This window comes from Rhipicephalus microplus, chromosome 4, assembly GCF_043290135.1.
Source record: "Rhipicephalus microplus isolate Deutch F79 chromosome 4, USDA_Rmic, whole genome shotgun sequence".
In the NCBI taxonomy this organism is placed as follows: domain Eukaryota; kingdom Metazoa; phylum Arthropoda; class Arachnida; order Ixodida; family Ixodidae; genus Rhipicephalus; species Rhipicephalus microplus.
The window spans coordinates 165,936,191-165,955,094 of record NC_134703.1 but is presented as its reverse complement, the minus strand read 5'-3'; the positions used below and the strand labels follow the sequence as shown (position 1 = coordinate 165,955,094).

Sequence of the window (18,904 nt, the reverse complement as noted above, 5' to 3'; positions counted from 1 at the left end):
GCTCCTTAGAGCATGCGCCCTGCAAAGCTGTCCATTGGTATAGGATTGTGAAGAGATGCAGAGCAACATGCAGCACTCGTCTTTCGACAATACAGTAGCTTCTCGATTAACAGAACTTTGTTGAAGGGAGATGCGATCTGGGGGAAAAAAATGTTGCATTGCTATGTAGCCCACGCAAATCAATTTTTTGCTGTATATATAGTCTTTTCAGGCTGATTTTCATTAGCTAATTAGACTTTTTTAGAAACTAGCGCAGTTTTTGTTTTATGCCATGACAATCTGCTAAGTATAGTTCATTTTGCACAAACCTTTCATTTCACTAAACGTTTTTGAGCCAATAATGACTCGTATTACTTTACGTTAACTGTAGAATGCAAATTTTATTTTTGTTTACAAAATACTGGAGGCCCATTTAAGGGTCCCAGCAGAAGGAGCAAGATCATAACATCAAGTATCAAATAAGTATCAAGAAAGGACTTCGGCAATTTAATGAGCACGACAAATTGGAATGTGAGAATTCTTAGAATCCCAAGCTCATACTAATTGCTTACTGTAGGTTTGTAGTAATTATATAGGTGATATCAAGTATTAAAGGCAGTATTGCACCCTTCACATACAGTCCTAATAAATATGTGGGCGAAACTTCGTCCCGATTGGGCTATGAGAAGTTGCTTAGAACTGGATTTTAAGACAAATGCATTTTGAAGATACAAATGAAAGCTCATCTATGCAGAAAAGATGTTTTTTAAGATGATTTCTGTCATCACGAGAGTTTGGCAATCATGGTTATTTTGATCGTGTAGCTTTAAGGAACTCCTCTTGCAAAATTCAATGGCAAGCAGCCAGCTGACAATTTCCAGGGGACTCTAGACAATGAGCTCTTTTTAGTTCTTCGTAGCCACCCTACACTCTTTGAGAGCAATTTTAACATACTTGAAGTTTAATTACAGTTCACAGTTTTTTTGATCATGAAAGTCTAACAACTAAGCTTCAGATAAAAGTTTGCAAATGTAATTTTGCAAAAAAAACTTTAGTTTTTCGACTTGCATGTCCTCTTAAATGGAACAGCTGCTTAAATGGAACAGCTGCCTTAGCACGATTGGCATACTTGGATTCTTTGCCCCTATTCATCCCCCAGTAAACGGAACTGCTGTTGAACAGAACACATTTTCCAGTCTCTTCAGGTTTTGTTTTACAAGAGTCAGCTGTATACCTTGACAAGTGTGTACTCTCTTTTTTTTTTTTTAAGCCAGGTCTAGGTTATACCAGTAGATTGGCTCTTTCACGGGGAAAAGCCATGCATGTCGTAATCTTTGTGCTCTCACTTGCTCATGAATGATGTCGTTCTCTGTCCTTGCAGGCAGCAAGAGGCGTTGGCCCCGCAGCGCATGATGGAAGCCCAGCGAGCAGCTGCGGGGCTTGCAGCAGGTTCTGCTGTCGCCATTGCCGCAGCAGCTGCCGCCGTACCTCCTTCACCAACTGAGGGACTGCCTTCGCCAGCGGGACTGGATGGGGTCTTCGTGTGCGCAGAACAAAGGGCCTCCGGTGCCCTCTTGGCACAGGGCACGAGGGACGCAGCAGCAGCACCTCCAGCTGGCCTCGATGGCAGTGGCCGGTAGTGGGATCCTCTTTGTCTGCGGAGAATGGTGGCGGATGCCAGGCAGCTGCAGCGACCCCACCCCCGGGCATCCAGGTGGCTAGAGAGGCGATTGTGCTGGACCCCAACGTTCAGGCCGAAGTGGTCATCCCATCACCCACAGGGTGCGTTACCTTTCGTTACTGACTTATCGGGAAAGTGGTAGAACTACAGTATATTGCCGCGTATAGGTCTACTCCGAATATAACACAACCGCCCCAACTTTTGGCCTTGAAATCGGGAAAAAATCTGCAAGTAAATTAAGAAATTAACCACATTGACAAAACAAAAAAATTATTGCCAGCAAACTACAACTTGAGCCTTCATGTAGGATTTGTGATCTCCCACTTGCAAAAACTATGCTCACGCATTCCATGATGTGCCCTCAGAACAAGAATGCTTTTGGGCCTGAAAAGACCACCTGAGTGCCAGAGCCAGACGAACCGGAACCATTTCAGTACAATCTCTTCCTTGAAAAAAGCCTTCTCGTTGACGCGAACAATGGCTTTAGGGGGGAATTTCTCTTTGAGCATCGTTTACTGCTTGAAAACAATAAAAGCTTGCAGCTTGTTGCCGTCGGCAGTGCAGCACAGCATTACTGTAAAACAATTGTGCTTATTGCCAGTAGTTGTCAGGTGCACTTGCCACTCACCTTTTGCTGACACGGTTCGTTTGCTTGGCATATCAAACCAGGCAGGTGATTGATCGGCGTTGCCGATATGGCCGAGCGTGTAGGCGTGTGTTACCTTCTGTTCACGAACGAAGTTCAAGAAGGCTTCCTTTTTCGTCATATTCCTCCGGTGGCTTTTGACAAATAGATGTGCACCGCATCAGGCTGAGCCCATGCCGATTCATTAAATTAGTCACCCATTTCTTCGAAATTTTAAATTCACTGCAGGCCATTTTCAATCCATTTGCAACATGTCGAGCCTTCACCTGAATGTGCTTGTAAGACGCACTCGGGCCTTTCTCCTGCTGTTCACCGACCCATTCGTCGACAGTTCTTGGATGGCAGGGTATTCACCTCCTTTCGGTCATTGGAACGATTTTCGCCATCCAGCGCACGCAAAAAGTTTGTCCCTTTTTTGTCGCCAACATCGCACACATTTTCCCGGGACGCCAAATTAATGCTCCTCTGAAAGTTTGCTTGTTGATTCAGTGTGAAGGGTCACTTTTCTCTAGAACATTGCACTGTAGCTATGCATTGAAGCGATTTTGATGCGGGATAGAGCGAAGGGACCCAGAAAATGTAAGCACAGCGTGAACTTGCTGAGCCTGTGCAGAATTAATGCGCACCGCCCACAATGCACTCCAGCGCAGGTCGCGAACCGATTCAAAGCCCATGCAAAAGCCGAAGCTCTTCGTCTGGCCTCCATGCATTGTGCGTGCAAGAGGATCTCTAGAGGCTGCTTTCGTCTCCTTGATCCACCAGAGCACTTAGTACTGTATTTAGAAACGGAGTAAAATATATTAATTTTAATTGCTCTTGCTACATTATAAATATAAAATAGGTGCATAGTAACAGTAACAACCTTGGTAAACGTTGATTGCCTTACGTTTCTTTTTTTACCCCTCCCACCCTCCTCATGTAAAAATCCACGTATAAGCCTACACCCCTAAACTTGGCGCTTTAATTTTTTTTTTAAATTGTCTTATATGCGGCAATATACGGTATGCATTTTGGCTCGTTCAACTTGTCATGTTAGAAAGACTGCGTGCAATTGTGGACACCAGAGAAGTCAAGGACACCTGAGATGCACTATGTGCGCCGTCTTAATTTCTCTCGTTTCTGTGTCTTCCCAACCTTAAAGGATCTCTGACACCAAAGTTGGAGACTCTAGATGCTTGTGTTGTTTGACATTGCTGTATGTGGGGCCCCCTCTGACCGATTATTAGTGGGGAGCGTTGCCTAGAAGATATTTTAACTTGGTTTAAAGTAAGGGTGCGTGTTCATTCGAGTAGCCTTGTGCAGCCGACATTTGCTGTGGCTTAAAGTAGACAGGGGATACCCTTGTGACGTTGAAGTGGTGAAGGAAGCGTTGTTGGGGTCAGAGAACACTTGCGGGCACGCACGATACACCGACTGGCACTCCGGCAAGGAGTATTGTTCTCGCCGCTCTGGCTCTGTTGTCGGGCTGCTCTCAAGGTGGATTAGGCTGCTTACGCCGGGAATGCCTTTTTTTTTTTTTTTTTCTGAGGGGGGACATGCTCAGAGCACCTACATCGTCCGTGAATGACCCCATTTGAAAAATTGTGTTTCAGCATAACAGAAGGTTCAGGGCACATAATCTCCACTGTGGGGCACTCAAGGTGCTGACTGCATCTGCAGACGGGGTCCCTACTTTTGTCAAAGCTCACTCTGAAAAAAATAGAATGAAACTGTTGCGAACTGAACTCTCCTACTTCTACGTCCCCCCCTTTCCCCCCTTCGTGTTTCTGTCGATGGCTGAAGCGATAGCCATTCCCGCCCCCCTTTTCCCCCTCTCCCTGCTTCGTAGATGAAGCTACAAAAGAAGCTTGCGCGAAACAATAAACGTTCACTCGTTGCCCTAGTCTGCGGTTGTCTGCGTATGCTTGCCGTGGCTGCCCGGCTAGCTGACGGACTACGAGTCCTGGCGTCAGACGAACGAGGACCGACCACGATGGCCTCCCTGCAGTTGCCGGATTACGACGAAACGAAAGATAAGTGGAAGCCTTACCTCGTCAGAGCAGAAGCGTATTTCGAGGCGAACAGTGTAACGGACCCGGCTAAGAAGCGAGCACTACTAGTTTCGGCGTTGTCTAGTAAGACGGTCGAGGTGCTAGCCGGCAGAGTAGCCCCGCGTGCACCAAATGAACTGACATACAAGGAAGTCGTTCAGAGCTTGAATGAGTATTATGACCCTAAGAAGCACGAGATAACGGAAAGCTACAAGTTCTTCAATCGCTCACAACTTCCAGGCGAAAGCGTTAGCGCATTTCTCGTTGCTATTCGCCGAATAGCAGACAACTGCAATTTCGGCACGTCTCTTGACCGCATGCTTCGGGATCGCATTGTCTGCGGCGTACGCTCCGTGGCACTGAGGAAACAGATGTTGGCAAAAAAGGATTTAACGCTAGAAGAAGCCGAAGCATTGGCACTGTCTGTCGAAGCAGCTGAAAATGGTGCCGAAAGCATGACCTCAGAAGCTACGCCCTTGCTTAAGCTACGCGCGTCCGAGGCCAACACTGTTAAAACATCTCCGACTCGGCACGCGGCACAGCATTGTGATAGATGCGGAAGCAGCAAACACGACGGCAACAGCTGTCGTTGGATTAGAGCAAGGTGTTATCGCTGCGGACGTCATGGGCATCTCGCAAAGATGTGCCGCACAACCGCCAGTAAGAGCCGCGTTGCAACGCATGCAGTGGAGGGAAGAGCTTTGACTCTCGAAGAAGCCGTAACTGAAGACGACGATAAGGACGAGACACATATATGGACCTTACTTTCTGCACGAAAAAGCCGCCTCGAGCCGCCGATAAGGCGCAGTTTTTCATGGAATGGCGTACAACTTACAATGGAAGTAGATACTGGCTCGCCTGTCTGCGTAATTTCCAAAAACGTGTTTGACAAGCATCGCGAACAGTGGCCAGCGCTTAAACCTTCTCAGGTGAAGTTGTCATGCTACGTTGGACCACTCCCAGTGATGGGGGAATTGCAACTTTGTGTGCAATACAGGGCCGTCTCAGTTTACTGCCGTCTTATTGTACTGAACTGCTCGGGACCTAACCTGTGTGGCCGGGATCTGATTTCCCTGCTCCACAGAGCGGGGGTTCCAGTTTTGCAGCCGTCGGCACAAGACTTGCTACACTCAACGCCAGAACCCGCTGGGGCAGTTCACAACATTGTCGACGACTACCACGACGTCTTCTCCAAGGATCTTGGCCTGATCAAGGGGCCTCCAGCCACATTGCAGCTGAAAGAGGGAGCGGTGCCGAAATTCTGTAAGGCAAGATCCATACCTTACGCTCTAAGGGACAGGGTGACGCAAGAACTGGACAGGCTGGTAGCCATCGGTGTACTTTCACCAGTCCAACATTCCGATTGGGCCACTCCCATCGTGCCGGTACTTAAGAAAGACGGAACTGTTAGAATTTGTGGTGACTTCAAAGCCACCCTAAATCCAGCCTGTACAGTTGAGCAGTACCCTCTCCCAGTGATTGAAGACATGTTTGCATCTCTAAACGGCGGGGAGTATTTTAGCATTCTTGATTTGCGAGATGCCTATAATCAAGTTCCTTTGGATGAAGCCGCAAGGAAGCTCTGCGTCATTAACACGCACAGAGGCTTGTTTTCGTATAATAGGCTTCCCTTCGGAATATCCTCTGCTCCGGCTATTTTTCAAAGAAAAATGGATGCAATACTGTCAGGTTTGCCAGGGGTTCAGGCTTACCTTGATGATGTACTGGTTTCGGAGGCTCGTGGCGATGGGAGTGAACGCCTGAAGAGTGTGTTGCAACGGTTCCGTGAACACGGAGTTAAGCTAAGGTCTGATAAGTGCAGCTTTAGACAGCCTTCTGTCACATATCTCGGCCATCGGATAGACAGAGAGGGTCTTCATCCCACAGAGAAAAATTTGGAAGCGATCGCTCAGGCACCTCGCCCACAGAACGTGGCGGAGCTGCGTTCCTTTTTAGGAATGCTGACGTTTTATGCCAAATTTCTTCCAAATATGTCCACTCTACTTTCTCCGCTCAACAAACTTTTGGAGAAGGGCACAGTATGGCAGTGGGGGCGGCAACAAGAAGCTGCCTTTGAGAAAGCAAAAGACAGCCTAATGCAAGCTCAGGTTCTTGTTCAATTTGACCCGTTGAAAGAGTTGAAGCTCGAATGTGATGCTTCCCCTTACGGTGTGGGCGCGGCGCTTTTTCACACGAGTAACGGCATGCCAAAACCCATTGGGTTCCGGTCCCGTACACTGACGGCCGCCGAGAAAAATTACTCTCAGCTGGAAAGAGAGGCCCTGGCTTTAGTGTTTGGCGTCACTAAGTTTCGTGATTACCTTTTAGGTCGCCAATTCACTCTCGTGACGGACCACCAGCCCCTCTTGAGCTTGTTGCAATCCGACCGCCCGACGCCACCCCTGGCTGCAGCACGTATCCAGCGCTGGGCACTGTACTTGGGTGGCTACCGCTACAAGCTGCAATACACGCCGGGAAAACAGTTGCTCAACGCGGACGCCCTGAGCAGGCTGCCACTGCGGTCTACGGAGGCTGATGACGTGGGTGAGCCACCGGAATATGTCCTCGCTCTGGATAATTTTGACGATGGCGTTATCACAACACGGGAGCTACAGCAGCTATCGGCCACAGACCCCGCAGTAACGGCGGTAAAGAATTGTATATTACATGGCTGGCCCAAAAGTGCAAAACAGCTGGAGGAAACGATGCGGCCGTTTTTCGACCGCAAACTAGAACTGTCCGTAGCCCATGGTCTAGTGTATTGGGGGCATCGCGTAGTGATACCGGAAAAAGCGCGGGACCGCCTTTTGAAACTGTTGCACGAGACCCACCAAGGCTCGTCAGGAATGAAAGCAGTGGCAAGGTCAAAATTTTGGTGGCCCCGACTAGACCGCGATATTGAAGCGCTTTCAGCCGGCTGCACGAACTGTGCCCAAAACATGCCAATGCCGGCAGCGGCACCACCAGTAAACTGGCCGAAAACCAATGAAAAATGGTCGCGGCTACATGTCGATTTTGCCGGACCCATAGCAGGCAAGATGATTCTAGTTGCAGTAGATGCCCATACCAAGTGGATAGAAGCCGTGCCAGTAAAGCATGCCACCACAACAAGCACAATCACCTGTCTGCGCGCCATGTTCAGTCGATTCGGCGTCCCGCGAACCATTGTTTCGGATAATGGGACACAGTTTTCTAGCCAGGATTTTGCTACGTTCGTGGCAAAGAACAACATAATGCATCTGAAAACGGCGCCCTTTCATCCACAGTCTAATGGAGCGGCAGAACGAGCAGTGCGTACAATAAAGGATGGACTTCGGAAGATGAGGGAGGGTAATTTGGAGGACAACCTTGTGCGGCTCCTGTTCAACTACAGGAGAACACCACAGAAGACGGGAAAATCTCCGTCAGAATTGCTGCTAGGGTTCCAGTTACGTTCACGATTGGATGCGTGTTTTCCCTCAACTGTTGCAGACTCGCCGCCGGCATCAGATGACTGGGTGGTCCCCATAGAAAGCAACGTGTACGTGCGGAACTACGGTGTCGGAGAAAAGTGGACACCAGGGCGTGTGCAGTCCACTGCAGGATCCCGAATGGTGACCGTCCAAACTCCTCATTCTGTAGTCAGACGCCACGTTGACCAAGTGCGCCCTCGACAAGCATCGCAGTCCCCATCGCCGGGCTCTGCATCCTTATCAGAGTCTAATATGTCCATGCTGCCGAAACGATCGCCGGGGCCCTCAACTACAAGCTCCACCGTGCTGCCTCCAGAAGCGCTCACTACCGCAAGCCCCCACGACCATCCAGTGCCAACCATGCCACAGGCCGGTCCTACACAAGCGGCGACCCCAAGCGCGGAACCAGTGCTTCGGCGTTCTACCAGACAACGCAAGCCAGTACAACGGTTCCATTTTTAAGAAGAGAGAAGTGTTGCGAACTGAACTCTCCTACTTCTACGTCCCCCCCTTTCCCCCCTTCGTGTTTCTGTCGATGGCTGAAGCGATAGCCATTCCCGCCCCCCTTTTCCCCCTCTCCCTGCTTCGTAGATGAAGCTACAAAAGAAGCTTGCGCGAAACAATAAACGTTCACTCGTTGCCCTAGTCTGCGGTTGTCTGCGTATGCTTGCCGTGGCTGCCCGGCTAGCTATGTAACAGAAACAAAACGAATTACGTCTCTTGGTGATTGAAGCATGTGCCCATGCCCTGCTAGTCTCAAGACCTTTAGCCGTCTCATAACAGCAGGCATTCGTCTAGCTAGCCATGCTATGATGTTATGATTTCCAAGTAAATCGTCAAAAAAATTTTTTATTACAGAATTTTTTTGTTCAGTGCTCTAATTGGTTCAGAATAATTGCTGCTTTATTTGTCCAGTTAGATTAATCTGTTATGCCAACTACTAAATTGGAGCTTGCAGGTGGAAATGGAATGGACAAGTGCGATATGTTCTGTTTAGCAGGAATTCAATCAAAACTGAGAGATGAATAGTGGTGCAAAATTCAAGTACGAAACTAATCGTATTATATTATAGGTAGCTGTTCCACTTGAGCATTGACCCTGATATAGGAGCTTTCTATTCTCCGAGGGTTCAGCAGATATATACCTGTGTTGATTCCCTGTTGTCGATCCCTTCCATAATTTAGTGCTGGGGAGGCAAGTGGGGGCCACGCCCACCTGCATCACCACATTTACCAGCACCACTACCACCACCCACCAACGCCTCCGCAGTTGCACTCCTTCATGCCCTTGACGTTGGCCCTGCCCCATAATGTGGTGAGTGATGACGCTTTGGCCGACTTGCTGCAACGTGCTGGGCATTGCCACATTCGTTGTGCAATTGTGTCTACATCATCCACATGTGCAACAAGCTAAAAGAAAATGATGTGTTACACTCAAAGCTCGTTCACTGACATCTCGGAAGCAACAGTCTTCGAGGTGACACCAGCAATCTGTCGTGACAGCTTAGTGACTAAGCTGTTGCACTGCTAAGCTCCACAGTGCTGTCTGCAATGGCTGCATTTTTTGAGGCAAAGGGTCTGCACTGCTTTAGATTTTTTTTATTTTTTAAAATTTTTTGATCAATTTAAATGAAACTTAGTTTATCTATATTTCTGTGCTCATTTCTAGTATGCCGTTATTTATTTTTCTAGTTTAATGTGTAGTTCAAGACTAAAATACAAAGGATTTCTTGTGTGATTTTCGGAACAACATCTTTCTTACAAATAAATTTTTAGAACTTACACATAAATTTGCTTATTGCAGTATTCAAGAATCGGAACTCATTTCGGTAAACTGTTCTTACTGTTCGGTGACTGTTCTGAACCCATTTGAATAAAAGTTATCGTAAGTTGAACGTTTGTGGGCGAGCCAATTTCAATTTGGGGTTTCACTCGTGAATGTTTATTATACCATAATTTTTGTTCGTTGCCATGTGTCTTGTTGCATTCTGTGTTTCGAAAAGACTAATGCTATCTGCCAACTCAGGGGGGGGGGGGGGATGAACAAGCCGCCACCATTGTCAAGGTAGCAGGTATTGTGCGTGAAGAAGGCGATAGGATTCACAAACATTTGCTTTGCATTAGGAGTAGAAATATTTTGATGTTGCCTGCCCATGCATTATGTGGTCACCATAAGTTCGTTTTTTTCCCTTCTTCTTTTCCCGGGTGTCTCAGGGTTTGTTCTTTTTTGTGTGGTTGAACAGCCGAATCTCGATAATTCGAGCTCAAAAAGGCCCGAAAATTTGTTCAAATTAAAAGTTCAAATTGATGAAAGCTAAATGAACGGAGGGCTCACAATGCAGTGGCACATGTGCATTGAGCTGACATATGAGGGGGAAGTTTCAGAAAACTTGCAAATCACAAATTACAGGACATCCGTCATTAATTGAAATAACGGGTGATGCGCGTCTGCACTCGTTTGCCTTGCAGCGAATCAATCAATTTCGCACACAGCTTGCATTTCTACTTCCGCTTCAGCATTCTCCTTTCAAGGGAAGTTGCGCACGGCAATGTCCAGGGCGACACTCTCTAAAGACGAGGATGACTGCGTCTCCACTACAACCCTCTTTGTCATAGCCGCAGCGTGGCCAGATGTGACGAGAAAGGAGGAGCGTCTTCACGTGGTGAATAGATCGGCATTTGAGAGATAACTAACGCTGTAAGGCAGCTTGCTTTCTTTTCTCTCTCTCTTTTTTCTTTCTGTCTTCACGCACGTCGTTGAAAGAAGGGGGAAGCATGGCACAGGCGCGTCGCAGCTCTGCATTTGAGAGAAAGTAAACATTCCACTGAAGCCTTTTCTTTCCTTTTTTTCCTTCGCCCCCAGCGTTGAGGTGTCAGAGGTGCCGCCGCAAGATTAAGCGTGGTGCTGAGGGAATTTTTGAAGCGCAATCTGTGGTATTGCGGCGTGGTGAGCCCTTATCTCGGAAGAGAGGAACTCGTACACATGACTGCCGCCATGGGCTACCGACAACTGCCGGTGTTTATTGTACGGTGGACTTATATACACGACAAACAGGTACATAGATCACAGCGCCATCTCTGGTGGCGTCGCAGAACCAATACGAATACACAACATATTCCCTCTCTTATTATTTTTTTTTAGTTGATTAGTAATTGTTAGTACGTGTTAGTGGAGAGGCATTTCATCTATATACAATAAGCATGGAATATTTACACAACTGTACACTCAAAATGCCAAAAACTTTACACCAAAATATACACTCAATTGCAGCAAGCACACGCGTTCATGTTACTGGATCCGCTCTAAACGTAATCCATAAATCTTCGAAACGGTCGTCTTGTCCTCACGGGTAGCTCCCGACGAGAAGGCGGTTGTGGAGAGGGTCAACAGAACCCTGTTGTGTCTCTTGCGATGCTACACAAGGGCTGCACAGAACACTAGGCAATGCACTGAGGGGGGTACCGAGTGGCACTTCTGATTGCCCACTGTCACAAGGCACAGGTGACGGGCTTGAAGGCTGTGCTGGGTGAGCGTGAACATCTGTCGTTTGGATGACTGGGTGAGGCTGGGCGGCCTGTGCAGAAACCTTGCTCAACTTGGAGGAGTTCCATGTTCGCCCATTGTCTAGGCAGAAAGAGGCTGGCCCTCGTTGTCCCACCACCTTCCGAGAACGACTGAACGAGAGGTCTTCTTTCAAAGAGACTGCCGGCTTCTTCACACGGACCATGTCTCCAACTGCTCTGTTTGGTTTCTTGGCTCCACGGCGGAAGTCTGTGTACATCTTGCTGTATTTTTTGCTTCTGTGCGACTCTCTTCCGAAGCTGGCCAAGTTCTTTGGCAGGGTCTGTGAAGAATGATGGGGATGGGTGCCCAATGATGTCCAGTCGTGTTCGGGGCAGTTGTCCATGTAGGAGCAAGGCTGGTGCTACTCCCGTGGTTGCGTGAGGTGTGCACCGGTAAACACCCAAGTACTCCAGTGCCGCTTGTCGAAGAGGGCCATGTTCTAACGCAGCAACCTGTACAAAGTCCTTAAAAACACGATTAAACCTTTCGACAAGTTCGTTGGCTTGAGGGTAATACACCGAAGAATGTGTCAGTCGGATACCACGCTCATCCAAGAATTGCGAAAATTCTCGTGAAGAGAATTGGGGCCCGTTGTCAGTGACTATCTCGTCAGGGTATCCCTCTCGAGAAAAAATTGACAGCAAGAAGTTGGTGATCGTTCTTGTAGATACCTCGTTGAAGAATTGTACTTCGGGCCACTTAGAAAAATAGTCAACCAGTGTAATGGCGAACCTACAATCTTGAGGAGCTCTTTCCAGAGGGCCAACAATGTCTATGGCAACTTTTTGCCAAGGGCGCTCTGGAAATGGAACAGGTTGCAGTGGAGCAGGTGCCGTTTTCGCACTCTTGTCGGCCTTCTGACAGACGCTGCAGTTTTGTATTGCGACTTCTGTTTGCCGGTCCATACCCGGCCACCAAAACCGTTCTCGAAGTCGCGCTTTCGTCCTGACGATGCCGGGATGAGCTTCATGCTCTGTGGAGATTACCTGATGCGCAAGGGACTGTGGAACTACAAGTCGCTCCCCACGAAGAAGTAAGTTGTTTACCACTGACAACTCGTTGCGTAGCATGAAGTACGGCAGCAGATGGCTTGGGACGAGCTTGTGCGGAGGCCATGACGAAGTAACGTATTCCTTGACTTTTGCCAGAGTGGCGTCGTCACTGGTGGACTGCTCGAACTGGTCCTTAGTGATGCACAGTGGCTCGACTAGGAACACAACTTCTGTAGAGTCGTCTTAAGGTTGAGGTGTGCATTCCGGCTTACCTTCCGCTGGAAGACGTGACAGCACTTCTGCTACCTTGTTCTCCGAGCCCTTGCAGTATTCGATGGTGTAGTTGTAGCGTAGAAGTCACTCAGCCCACCTTGCAATGCGAAAGGGACGTCGCCCTGTTCCTTTGTTAGACAGCAACGCTACCAATGCCTGGTGATCCGTCTGAAGAGTGAAAGGCCGTCCCCACAAATTAACATGCCACTTTTCACATGCCCACACGCAAGCCAATGCTTCACGCTCGCTGGCGGAGTACTTCCTTTCTGCATTGGTTAGAGTGCGCGAAGCAAACGCAATGGTCAGGGTGTTCTGACCGTCCACTTGCTGCAAAACGGCACCTAGCCCGTATGCAAAAGCATCAGTTGCGACAGTCACTGGAAGAGCTGGGTCAAACATGTGCAACACCTTGTGGGAGGCCAGAAGAGTCTTCACTCTCTCAAAGCTTGCTTGGGCGGCTGTGTTCCACTCAAAAGGTATGTCTTTGCGCAGCAGTCGACGCATAGGCTCGACTTCCTTGGCTAGCCTAGGAATGAACTTTGCGTAGTATTCAACAAGTCCTAAGAATGAACGGAGTGTGCCGGGTTCTGCTGGTGTGGGTGCGTGGACGATTGCATCGACTTTGGCTTTAAGGGTAGCTATGCCTTCCGCACTGACACGATGTCCAAGGAAAGAGAGTTCTGTTGCATTGAAAACACATTTTTCGTTAAGTTTCAGACCTGCTTTCGCAATGCGATGCAGAACTTCTTCCAGGTTCTTCGCATGTTCTTTCTCAGTCTTCCCGAAGACGATGATGTCGTCTATGTAACAAAGAACACCATAACAGCCTTGCAGGATTCTTGTCATGAGCTGCTGAAAGGCTGCTGGGGCTGACGCCAATCCAAAGCAGACCCTTTTAAACCGAAAAAGACCCTCGTGCGTAACAAACGCTGTGAGATCCCTGCTGTCCGGGTACAGCAGGACTTGGTGGTACACAGAGGCGAGGTCTAGCTTTGAGAAGTGGCGGGCTCCGTTTAAGGCATGCAGCAGTTCCTCATTGTGAGGCAGCGGGAAGTTGTCGACCACAATGGCTTTGTTTGGCTCCCTTAGGTCGACACAAAGACGGATGCTTCCATCTTCCTTCTGGATTGCGACGATGGGAGAAACCCATTTGGAGGCATCGATCCTTTCAATGATGTCGGCAGAGAGCAGGGTCTGTAGTTGGTCGCGTACTGGTTGGCGTACTGAGAATGGGAGGCGCCTCAACTTTTGGGCGACTGGGGAGACTGCCTGTTTCATCTTCACCTTGTGCTGAAAACCTCTGACAAGGCCCAAACCTGGTGTAAACAGGTGAGAAAACCTGGCCCACAGCAATGCAGGCATGCCAAACTTTGGCTCACTCTGCGGTTGCTCTACGATAGCGCCTTGCGGTGGAATGCGCCCTTGTGCGTCTGAGCTCGTTGCAGGCAACGTTGAGGTTGTGGAGGCGGACGTTTGCTGAACGACCGTGTGCAGGCAACGTAGCTCCTTCCCTGAAATTTGAAAATTCAGGGCTTGCACAGCATCTAATCCCAAAAGGGAGGTCCTACTGCGCGTTACGTAAAGCGGTACGACGGCTGTTCGTGCCTTGTTCGACAGCGTTGCTTCAAACAGGCCAAGCACAGGGATCTTCTGGCGTGAAAAGTCAAACAGAGTAATGCTGGGGGTCCTGAGTTGTACTTTATCTTGAAAAAGGTTTCGAAAGTGACCTTCCCCAATTATTGACACTGCAGAGCTTGTGTCGATGAGAAACGAGACTTTGCGCGTGAGCGGCTTCGGGTTAATCACCGACACGTCGACGTCAACATACAGGCCTCTGCGTTTGTTTGTGCAGATGGTCAAAATAATGTGACCGCTCTCGGCGTCATCGTCGCAGAGGAGTTCGTGGACTGGTGCAGGCCTTCGTGGTTGGCCGCGGCGTGAGCTCCGACAAACGCTCTGAAAGTGTCGGCGGCGTCCGCAACCATAACAGGTGCGGCCGCGGGCGAGACAGCGCAACCGTTCGCATCCTGTTGCACCGCAGTTATCGCAGTTATCACGAGATACGGCATGCAGGGGGTCGGCAGCGGCAGTTTCCGGCTTGGACTTGTAGTTTTGGCGAGTGCGCGACGAGCTACGACGATGCTGACTAGGGGGGCGGGACCCGTTGAAGCGAAATCGGGGGTATCATGCCTAGCCAGGTTGCGTCCGCGTTGGCGCTGCGTGATGCGGCGAATCGGGTTCGCGAAGGCTTCAGCTTCTTGGCGAGTTTGTTCACGGAGTTTGGCAATTTCTACCGCTCGGTCAAATGTCAATGCGTCGCCTTCAAGGAGCAGTCCTTCTCTGAGTTGCGGGCAAGTCACTCCGGCAACGAACTGTTCGCACAAGTTATCATCCACGGTAGCGGCGAAATTACGCGGGGCTGCCAGTTCCCGGAGCGCCAAAGCAAATTCGGCAACCGACTCACCGGAAAGCTGTCGACGTTCACGAAAATGATGACGTTCCACTCGGACCTTGACAGTGGCGGTGAAGTAGTGTGCCAGTGTGTCGACGGCAACGTCGTATGGGTCCGGAGGGCTTGCGGCAGCGGTGTGCGGGGACGTCTGTTTTTCCGTCCACTCGCTGACTGTGGCTTCAGTTGAAAGTGGCGGCTGGGGTTGGGGCGGTGCCGGCAAGGCGTCGAAAATCCGTTGGCCCTCGGGACCCAGGCAGTGAAGCAGGAGCGCACGATGGCGGGTTGCTGGCCACTCGTCGGCGCCAGACGCGAGCACGAAGTTTTCGAACAACCGGAACCAGCGGTGCCAAGGAATCGCTGGCGTGCCTGGAGTCTCGAGGAACGGCGACGGGGGAGATATACCGGTGGCCATCCTCGTCGCCACTGTGGTATGGCGGCGTGGTGAGCCGCTATCACGGAAGAGAGGAACTCGTACACATGACTGCCGCCATGGGCTACCGACGACTGTCGGTGTTTATTGTACGGTGGACTTGTATACACGACAAACAGGTACATAGATCACAGCGCCATCTCTGGTGGTGTCGCAGAACCAATACGAATGCACAACACAATCGTTCTAATTAACCGTCGCCGATGCTTGCGCGTTCGAATTGCAGGGCGTTTTCACCCATTGGAATCCACATTGCTTCGACGGGAACGCAGCGGGAGTTCAAATTAACAGGAAATTAGAATTAAGCCTGTTCAAATATAGAGATTCGACTGTAGTAAGATACTCAAAAATATATCTGCTTGTTTTCTATTATTGACACCCTCACTACTTGTAATCGCAAATGAGTTAACCTTGTAAGCACCTATCTTTACATTTCTGTATTTTATTCTTTATTGTAAAGTAGTGGGCCTATTCAGAGAAACTGCAACATGCTAACTACTTACATTGCATGAAGCATTTTCTACCCAATACCATCTTCAACATTTTCTTCTCTCTCTCTCTCTTTTTTCATTGATAGCCAGTATCTTAGCACTTGTATTTATTACTGGGTGTCTGGAGGCATAAATGTGAACTGCCAGATCAGTGGTGCCATTTGTTGGCAGAAACATCAGCCACATTGATGGAGAACTGTTACGATAGTTTTTTATACACCTTACTGCTGGAGTAAATTTTCGATTCCACTAATGTGAATGCGTTGCCTGTTTTTGTTTTTTTAGTTATAACTGCATCAGTGCTCATTCAGGATGAAAAGCCACACATACGAAGCTTTACATGTTACTACCAACCTCCGATAACCCAGTATTATGCAATAACCTATACAGTAAAACTGATAGTTGGGCTTGTCCATTTTTTTTTTTTGGTCCATTTTTTGTGCAAGCTAAACAAAGTAAAATTAAAACCCATACAGCAAGCCTGCATATATATCGAACCCACATTTAACAAAATTGAATAGCTGTAAAAAGCCCTTGAATACCTATATTTTTATGCATAAATTTTTATATATTTCAGGCTATCTATATTGTATAGAACTTCATTGTAATGTTCTTTAGATTCAATATATCAGAGTTTGACGATACTAGAATAGTGAACATGTCAAGTTTCCCTGTATGTGCATAAGTTATTAGAGAGCTGCCAATAGTCTCGGTTTTAATGGAGGCCCATCTGTTCTAAGCTGGGTTAATCTGTTTTTTTTTTTTTTCTTTCTGTGCGCAGCAGCAGAGGTTCCCGAACCTGTATGCCATTTCAGTGCTCTCCGATATTCCTCAGTATGTCTCACTGCCCCAATACATGCCCGTGCTGTCAAGGGATGTGCAGGTGAGTTTGGGCAGCGTTTTCAATTTTGTGGCATTACTCACAAATGAAGCACCAGTGGAAGAGCCAGTGTTAATTTTTCAGCACATTACAATGTGTTTTTGTTCCCTTGTCATAGTAGTCTGGATAATAAGGAACTGATCTTTCCAGTTTTTCAATCTGTTTCGGTTGTGGATGTGGAAGAGATTGTCTGCAAGAAGTTAATGACTGATTTGAAACAAGATTAGTGCAATGGACGATGGAGGAGACCTCTCTTTTCAAAAAAAAAAAAACGTTTACATTTTGCAATGCTAGTTCTTTATTCAAATTGTTAGCTTATTTTGGCTTGCTCAATAATATTATAATATGTAATGCTTTTGGTGAGAGTGAACGATTAAGTTCGCTGCTGCAGAAAGTTTTGCACACCTGAGCACTCACTGAAGTTTGTGACGCACTTGTTCAGTTCTCCACACATAATGCTGCAAACTATAGGCTTGTGCGAATTGTTTTTTCATTTTTAGATTCGAATTGAATTTGAAATGAACAGTTATTTAGTTGTATAACTTGATATATCCCATGAGAGTGGCATTTATACGGTATATATTGCATATTGTACAGAAAAATGAGTATATTTGTCATAACCCCACTAACCTGCAGAGCATTTTATTTTTTTTTAATTTAAACAAGCCATGTGCAAATTTTTGGTTCAAAGAAAGTGGAAGTAACTTTAAGTCGCAGCAGAATTTGTTAAATTCAATTGAATGGAAGTGATAACCTGTACATTACCTTGGGTTTAAAATGTTCTGTTCTTTATCGAAACGTATCAGCTGGTATAACAAGCCTTTAAGCTTAATGAACGATGAATTTATGTGACTGTAAAACATCCATTTACCTAAGAAATCGGGCTTTGCGAATTTTCCCTGTATAGGTGTGTGCGCGGTTTAGCAGAGAAATTGCCTTTGCTGGGGGTTGCATGCTTAGTGTTGTTGTTCTTGGCCTGTTCGTCTATTTCAAATACATTGAAATTTATAAGAACTTAAGTTCAACAAATCAAAGCGAATTCGAATGCTGTACTATTTGTTCAAAGTGCTCGAATATTCGTATAAGCCTGGTTGTCAGTGTCAATTGTGCTTCTTGGTCTTTCAGGAAACGATGCGGTTGTTTGAGCACCGTCGCATGGTCGTGAACCGCGGAGCTTCGCAAAACCCCATTGAGCGAAACACGTTTCCCCACAAATACAAAAAGATTGGTGTCTTTTCTTCCTTTTTTTTTCTCTACCTTCTGTTTATTTCCATCACTTGTGCGAGAAAGTCCTTGTTTTTGGGTAAAGGGCGTCTACATTTACCGGGGCTGAAATGGAAAAAAAGCGTGAACGTTTCATCCAGAGCCAGGTGCATCGACAGTTACAACCATAAAGTTTTCTAAAATAAACTAGGGGGGACTCTGGCACTGCGATCGTTCAGCGACACTAGGAATGATGGGTAGTACATGAATTTGCCTCGTCTTCGTGCTTGTAAGCGCCAAATCGCGATTTTGTCTTTTTTAATTGCTGTGTTTCGGTTTTGTTTCGAAGGAAAGAACGAACCCTTTTGAACTTCATGACCCGATTTTAAATGGTAAGCTTAAATGAATAAGGTAGTGAAGCGCAACCACTGAACATTTGCTTATTTTTGTTTCGTGAAGAAACAGCTTCAAGCCACACGAACACACACGGAGCCAGTAGTACGAAGATTAGATAAATCCGGGTACTACCCATCATTCCCATGCTCACTGAAGCGCTGTGCGTTGCAGCTTCCATGGACACTGGCACCAGAGGTGTCTCCAGTGTATATTTAAAAAACTCTAAGGTTAAAATGACACACTGGCTACGATTCAAAGCAAATAAAACCACAACGTTTCAGCTCCCATATGGGAGCCATGTTCACAAGAATAAAGCTCTCTAACAAGGATTAAAAAGGCATGCTTTTGTTTGTTTGTAATCTTGGTCACTGTGTTTTAATTGTCTTCATGTCTGTGCCTGACCAGATGAGCTTCCATTCAACTATCGAGCCAGGT

At 47.5% G+C, this 18,904-nt stretch overlaps 4 protein-coding genes across 15 annotated transcripts in view; 3 read left to right on the top strand and 1 right to left on the bottom strand.

Moving 5' to 3' along the window:
* The window catches only part of LOC119172939 (uncharacterized), a 1,216,589-nt gene that overhangs the window by 439,706 nt on the left and 757,979 nt on the right, over positions 1-18,904 (bottom strand). The gene's annotated exons all lie outside the window — the stretch shown is intronic.
* The window catches only part of LOC142813823 (uncharacterized), a 548,512-nt gene that overhangs the window by 22,704 nt on the left and 506,904 nt on the right, over positions 1-18,904 (top strand). For 2 of the 5 annotated variants that reach the window (XM_075891753.1, XM_075891751.1), the window contains exon 6: positions 1,361-1,619. The exons of the other annotated variants lie outside the window; for them this stretch is intronic. In XM_075891753.1, coding sequence (XP_075747868.1) covers positions 1,361-1,619 — 259 coding nt within the window. Of the gene's footprint in view, positions 1-1,360; positions 1,620-18,904 lie in introns of those variants that run through there. 5 annotated transcript variants of the gene reach the window in all.
* LOC142813826 (E3 ubiquitin-protein ligase ARK2C-like) overlaps positions 1,617-18,904 on the top strand; it is a 36,216-nt gene continuing 18,928 nt past the window's right edge. The window contains exons 1-3 of the mRNA XM_075891762.1: positions 1,617-1,761; positions 8,973-9,102; positions 16,772-16,873. Coding sequence (XP_075747877.1) covers positions 9,070-9,102; positions 16,772-16,873 — 135 coding nt within the window. The 5' untranslated portion in view covers positions 1,617-1,761; positions 8,973-9,069. The remainder of the gene's footprint in view (positions 1,762-8,972; positions 9,103-16,771; positions 16,874-18,904) is intronic.
* On the top strand, positions 3,940-8,433 carry LOC142813817 (uncharacterized). 2 transcript variants are annotated; one of them, XM_075891728.1, is made up of 2 exons: positions 3,940-5,599; positions 6,665-8,433. In XM_075891728.1, exons 1-2 carry the CDS (start codon positions 4,135-4,137, stop codon positions 8,248-8,250), a joined length of 3,051 nt encoding a protein of 1,016 aa, XP_075747843.1. In that variant the 5' UTR covers positions 3,940-4,134; the 3' UTR covers positions 8,251-8,433. The 2 variants fall into 2 exon arrangements, with proteins under 2 accessions (XP_075747843.1, XP_075747841.1); XM_075891726.1 differs by having other exon boundaries at positions 3,966-6,880; positions 7,808-8,433.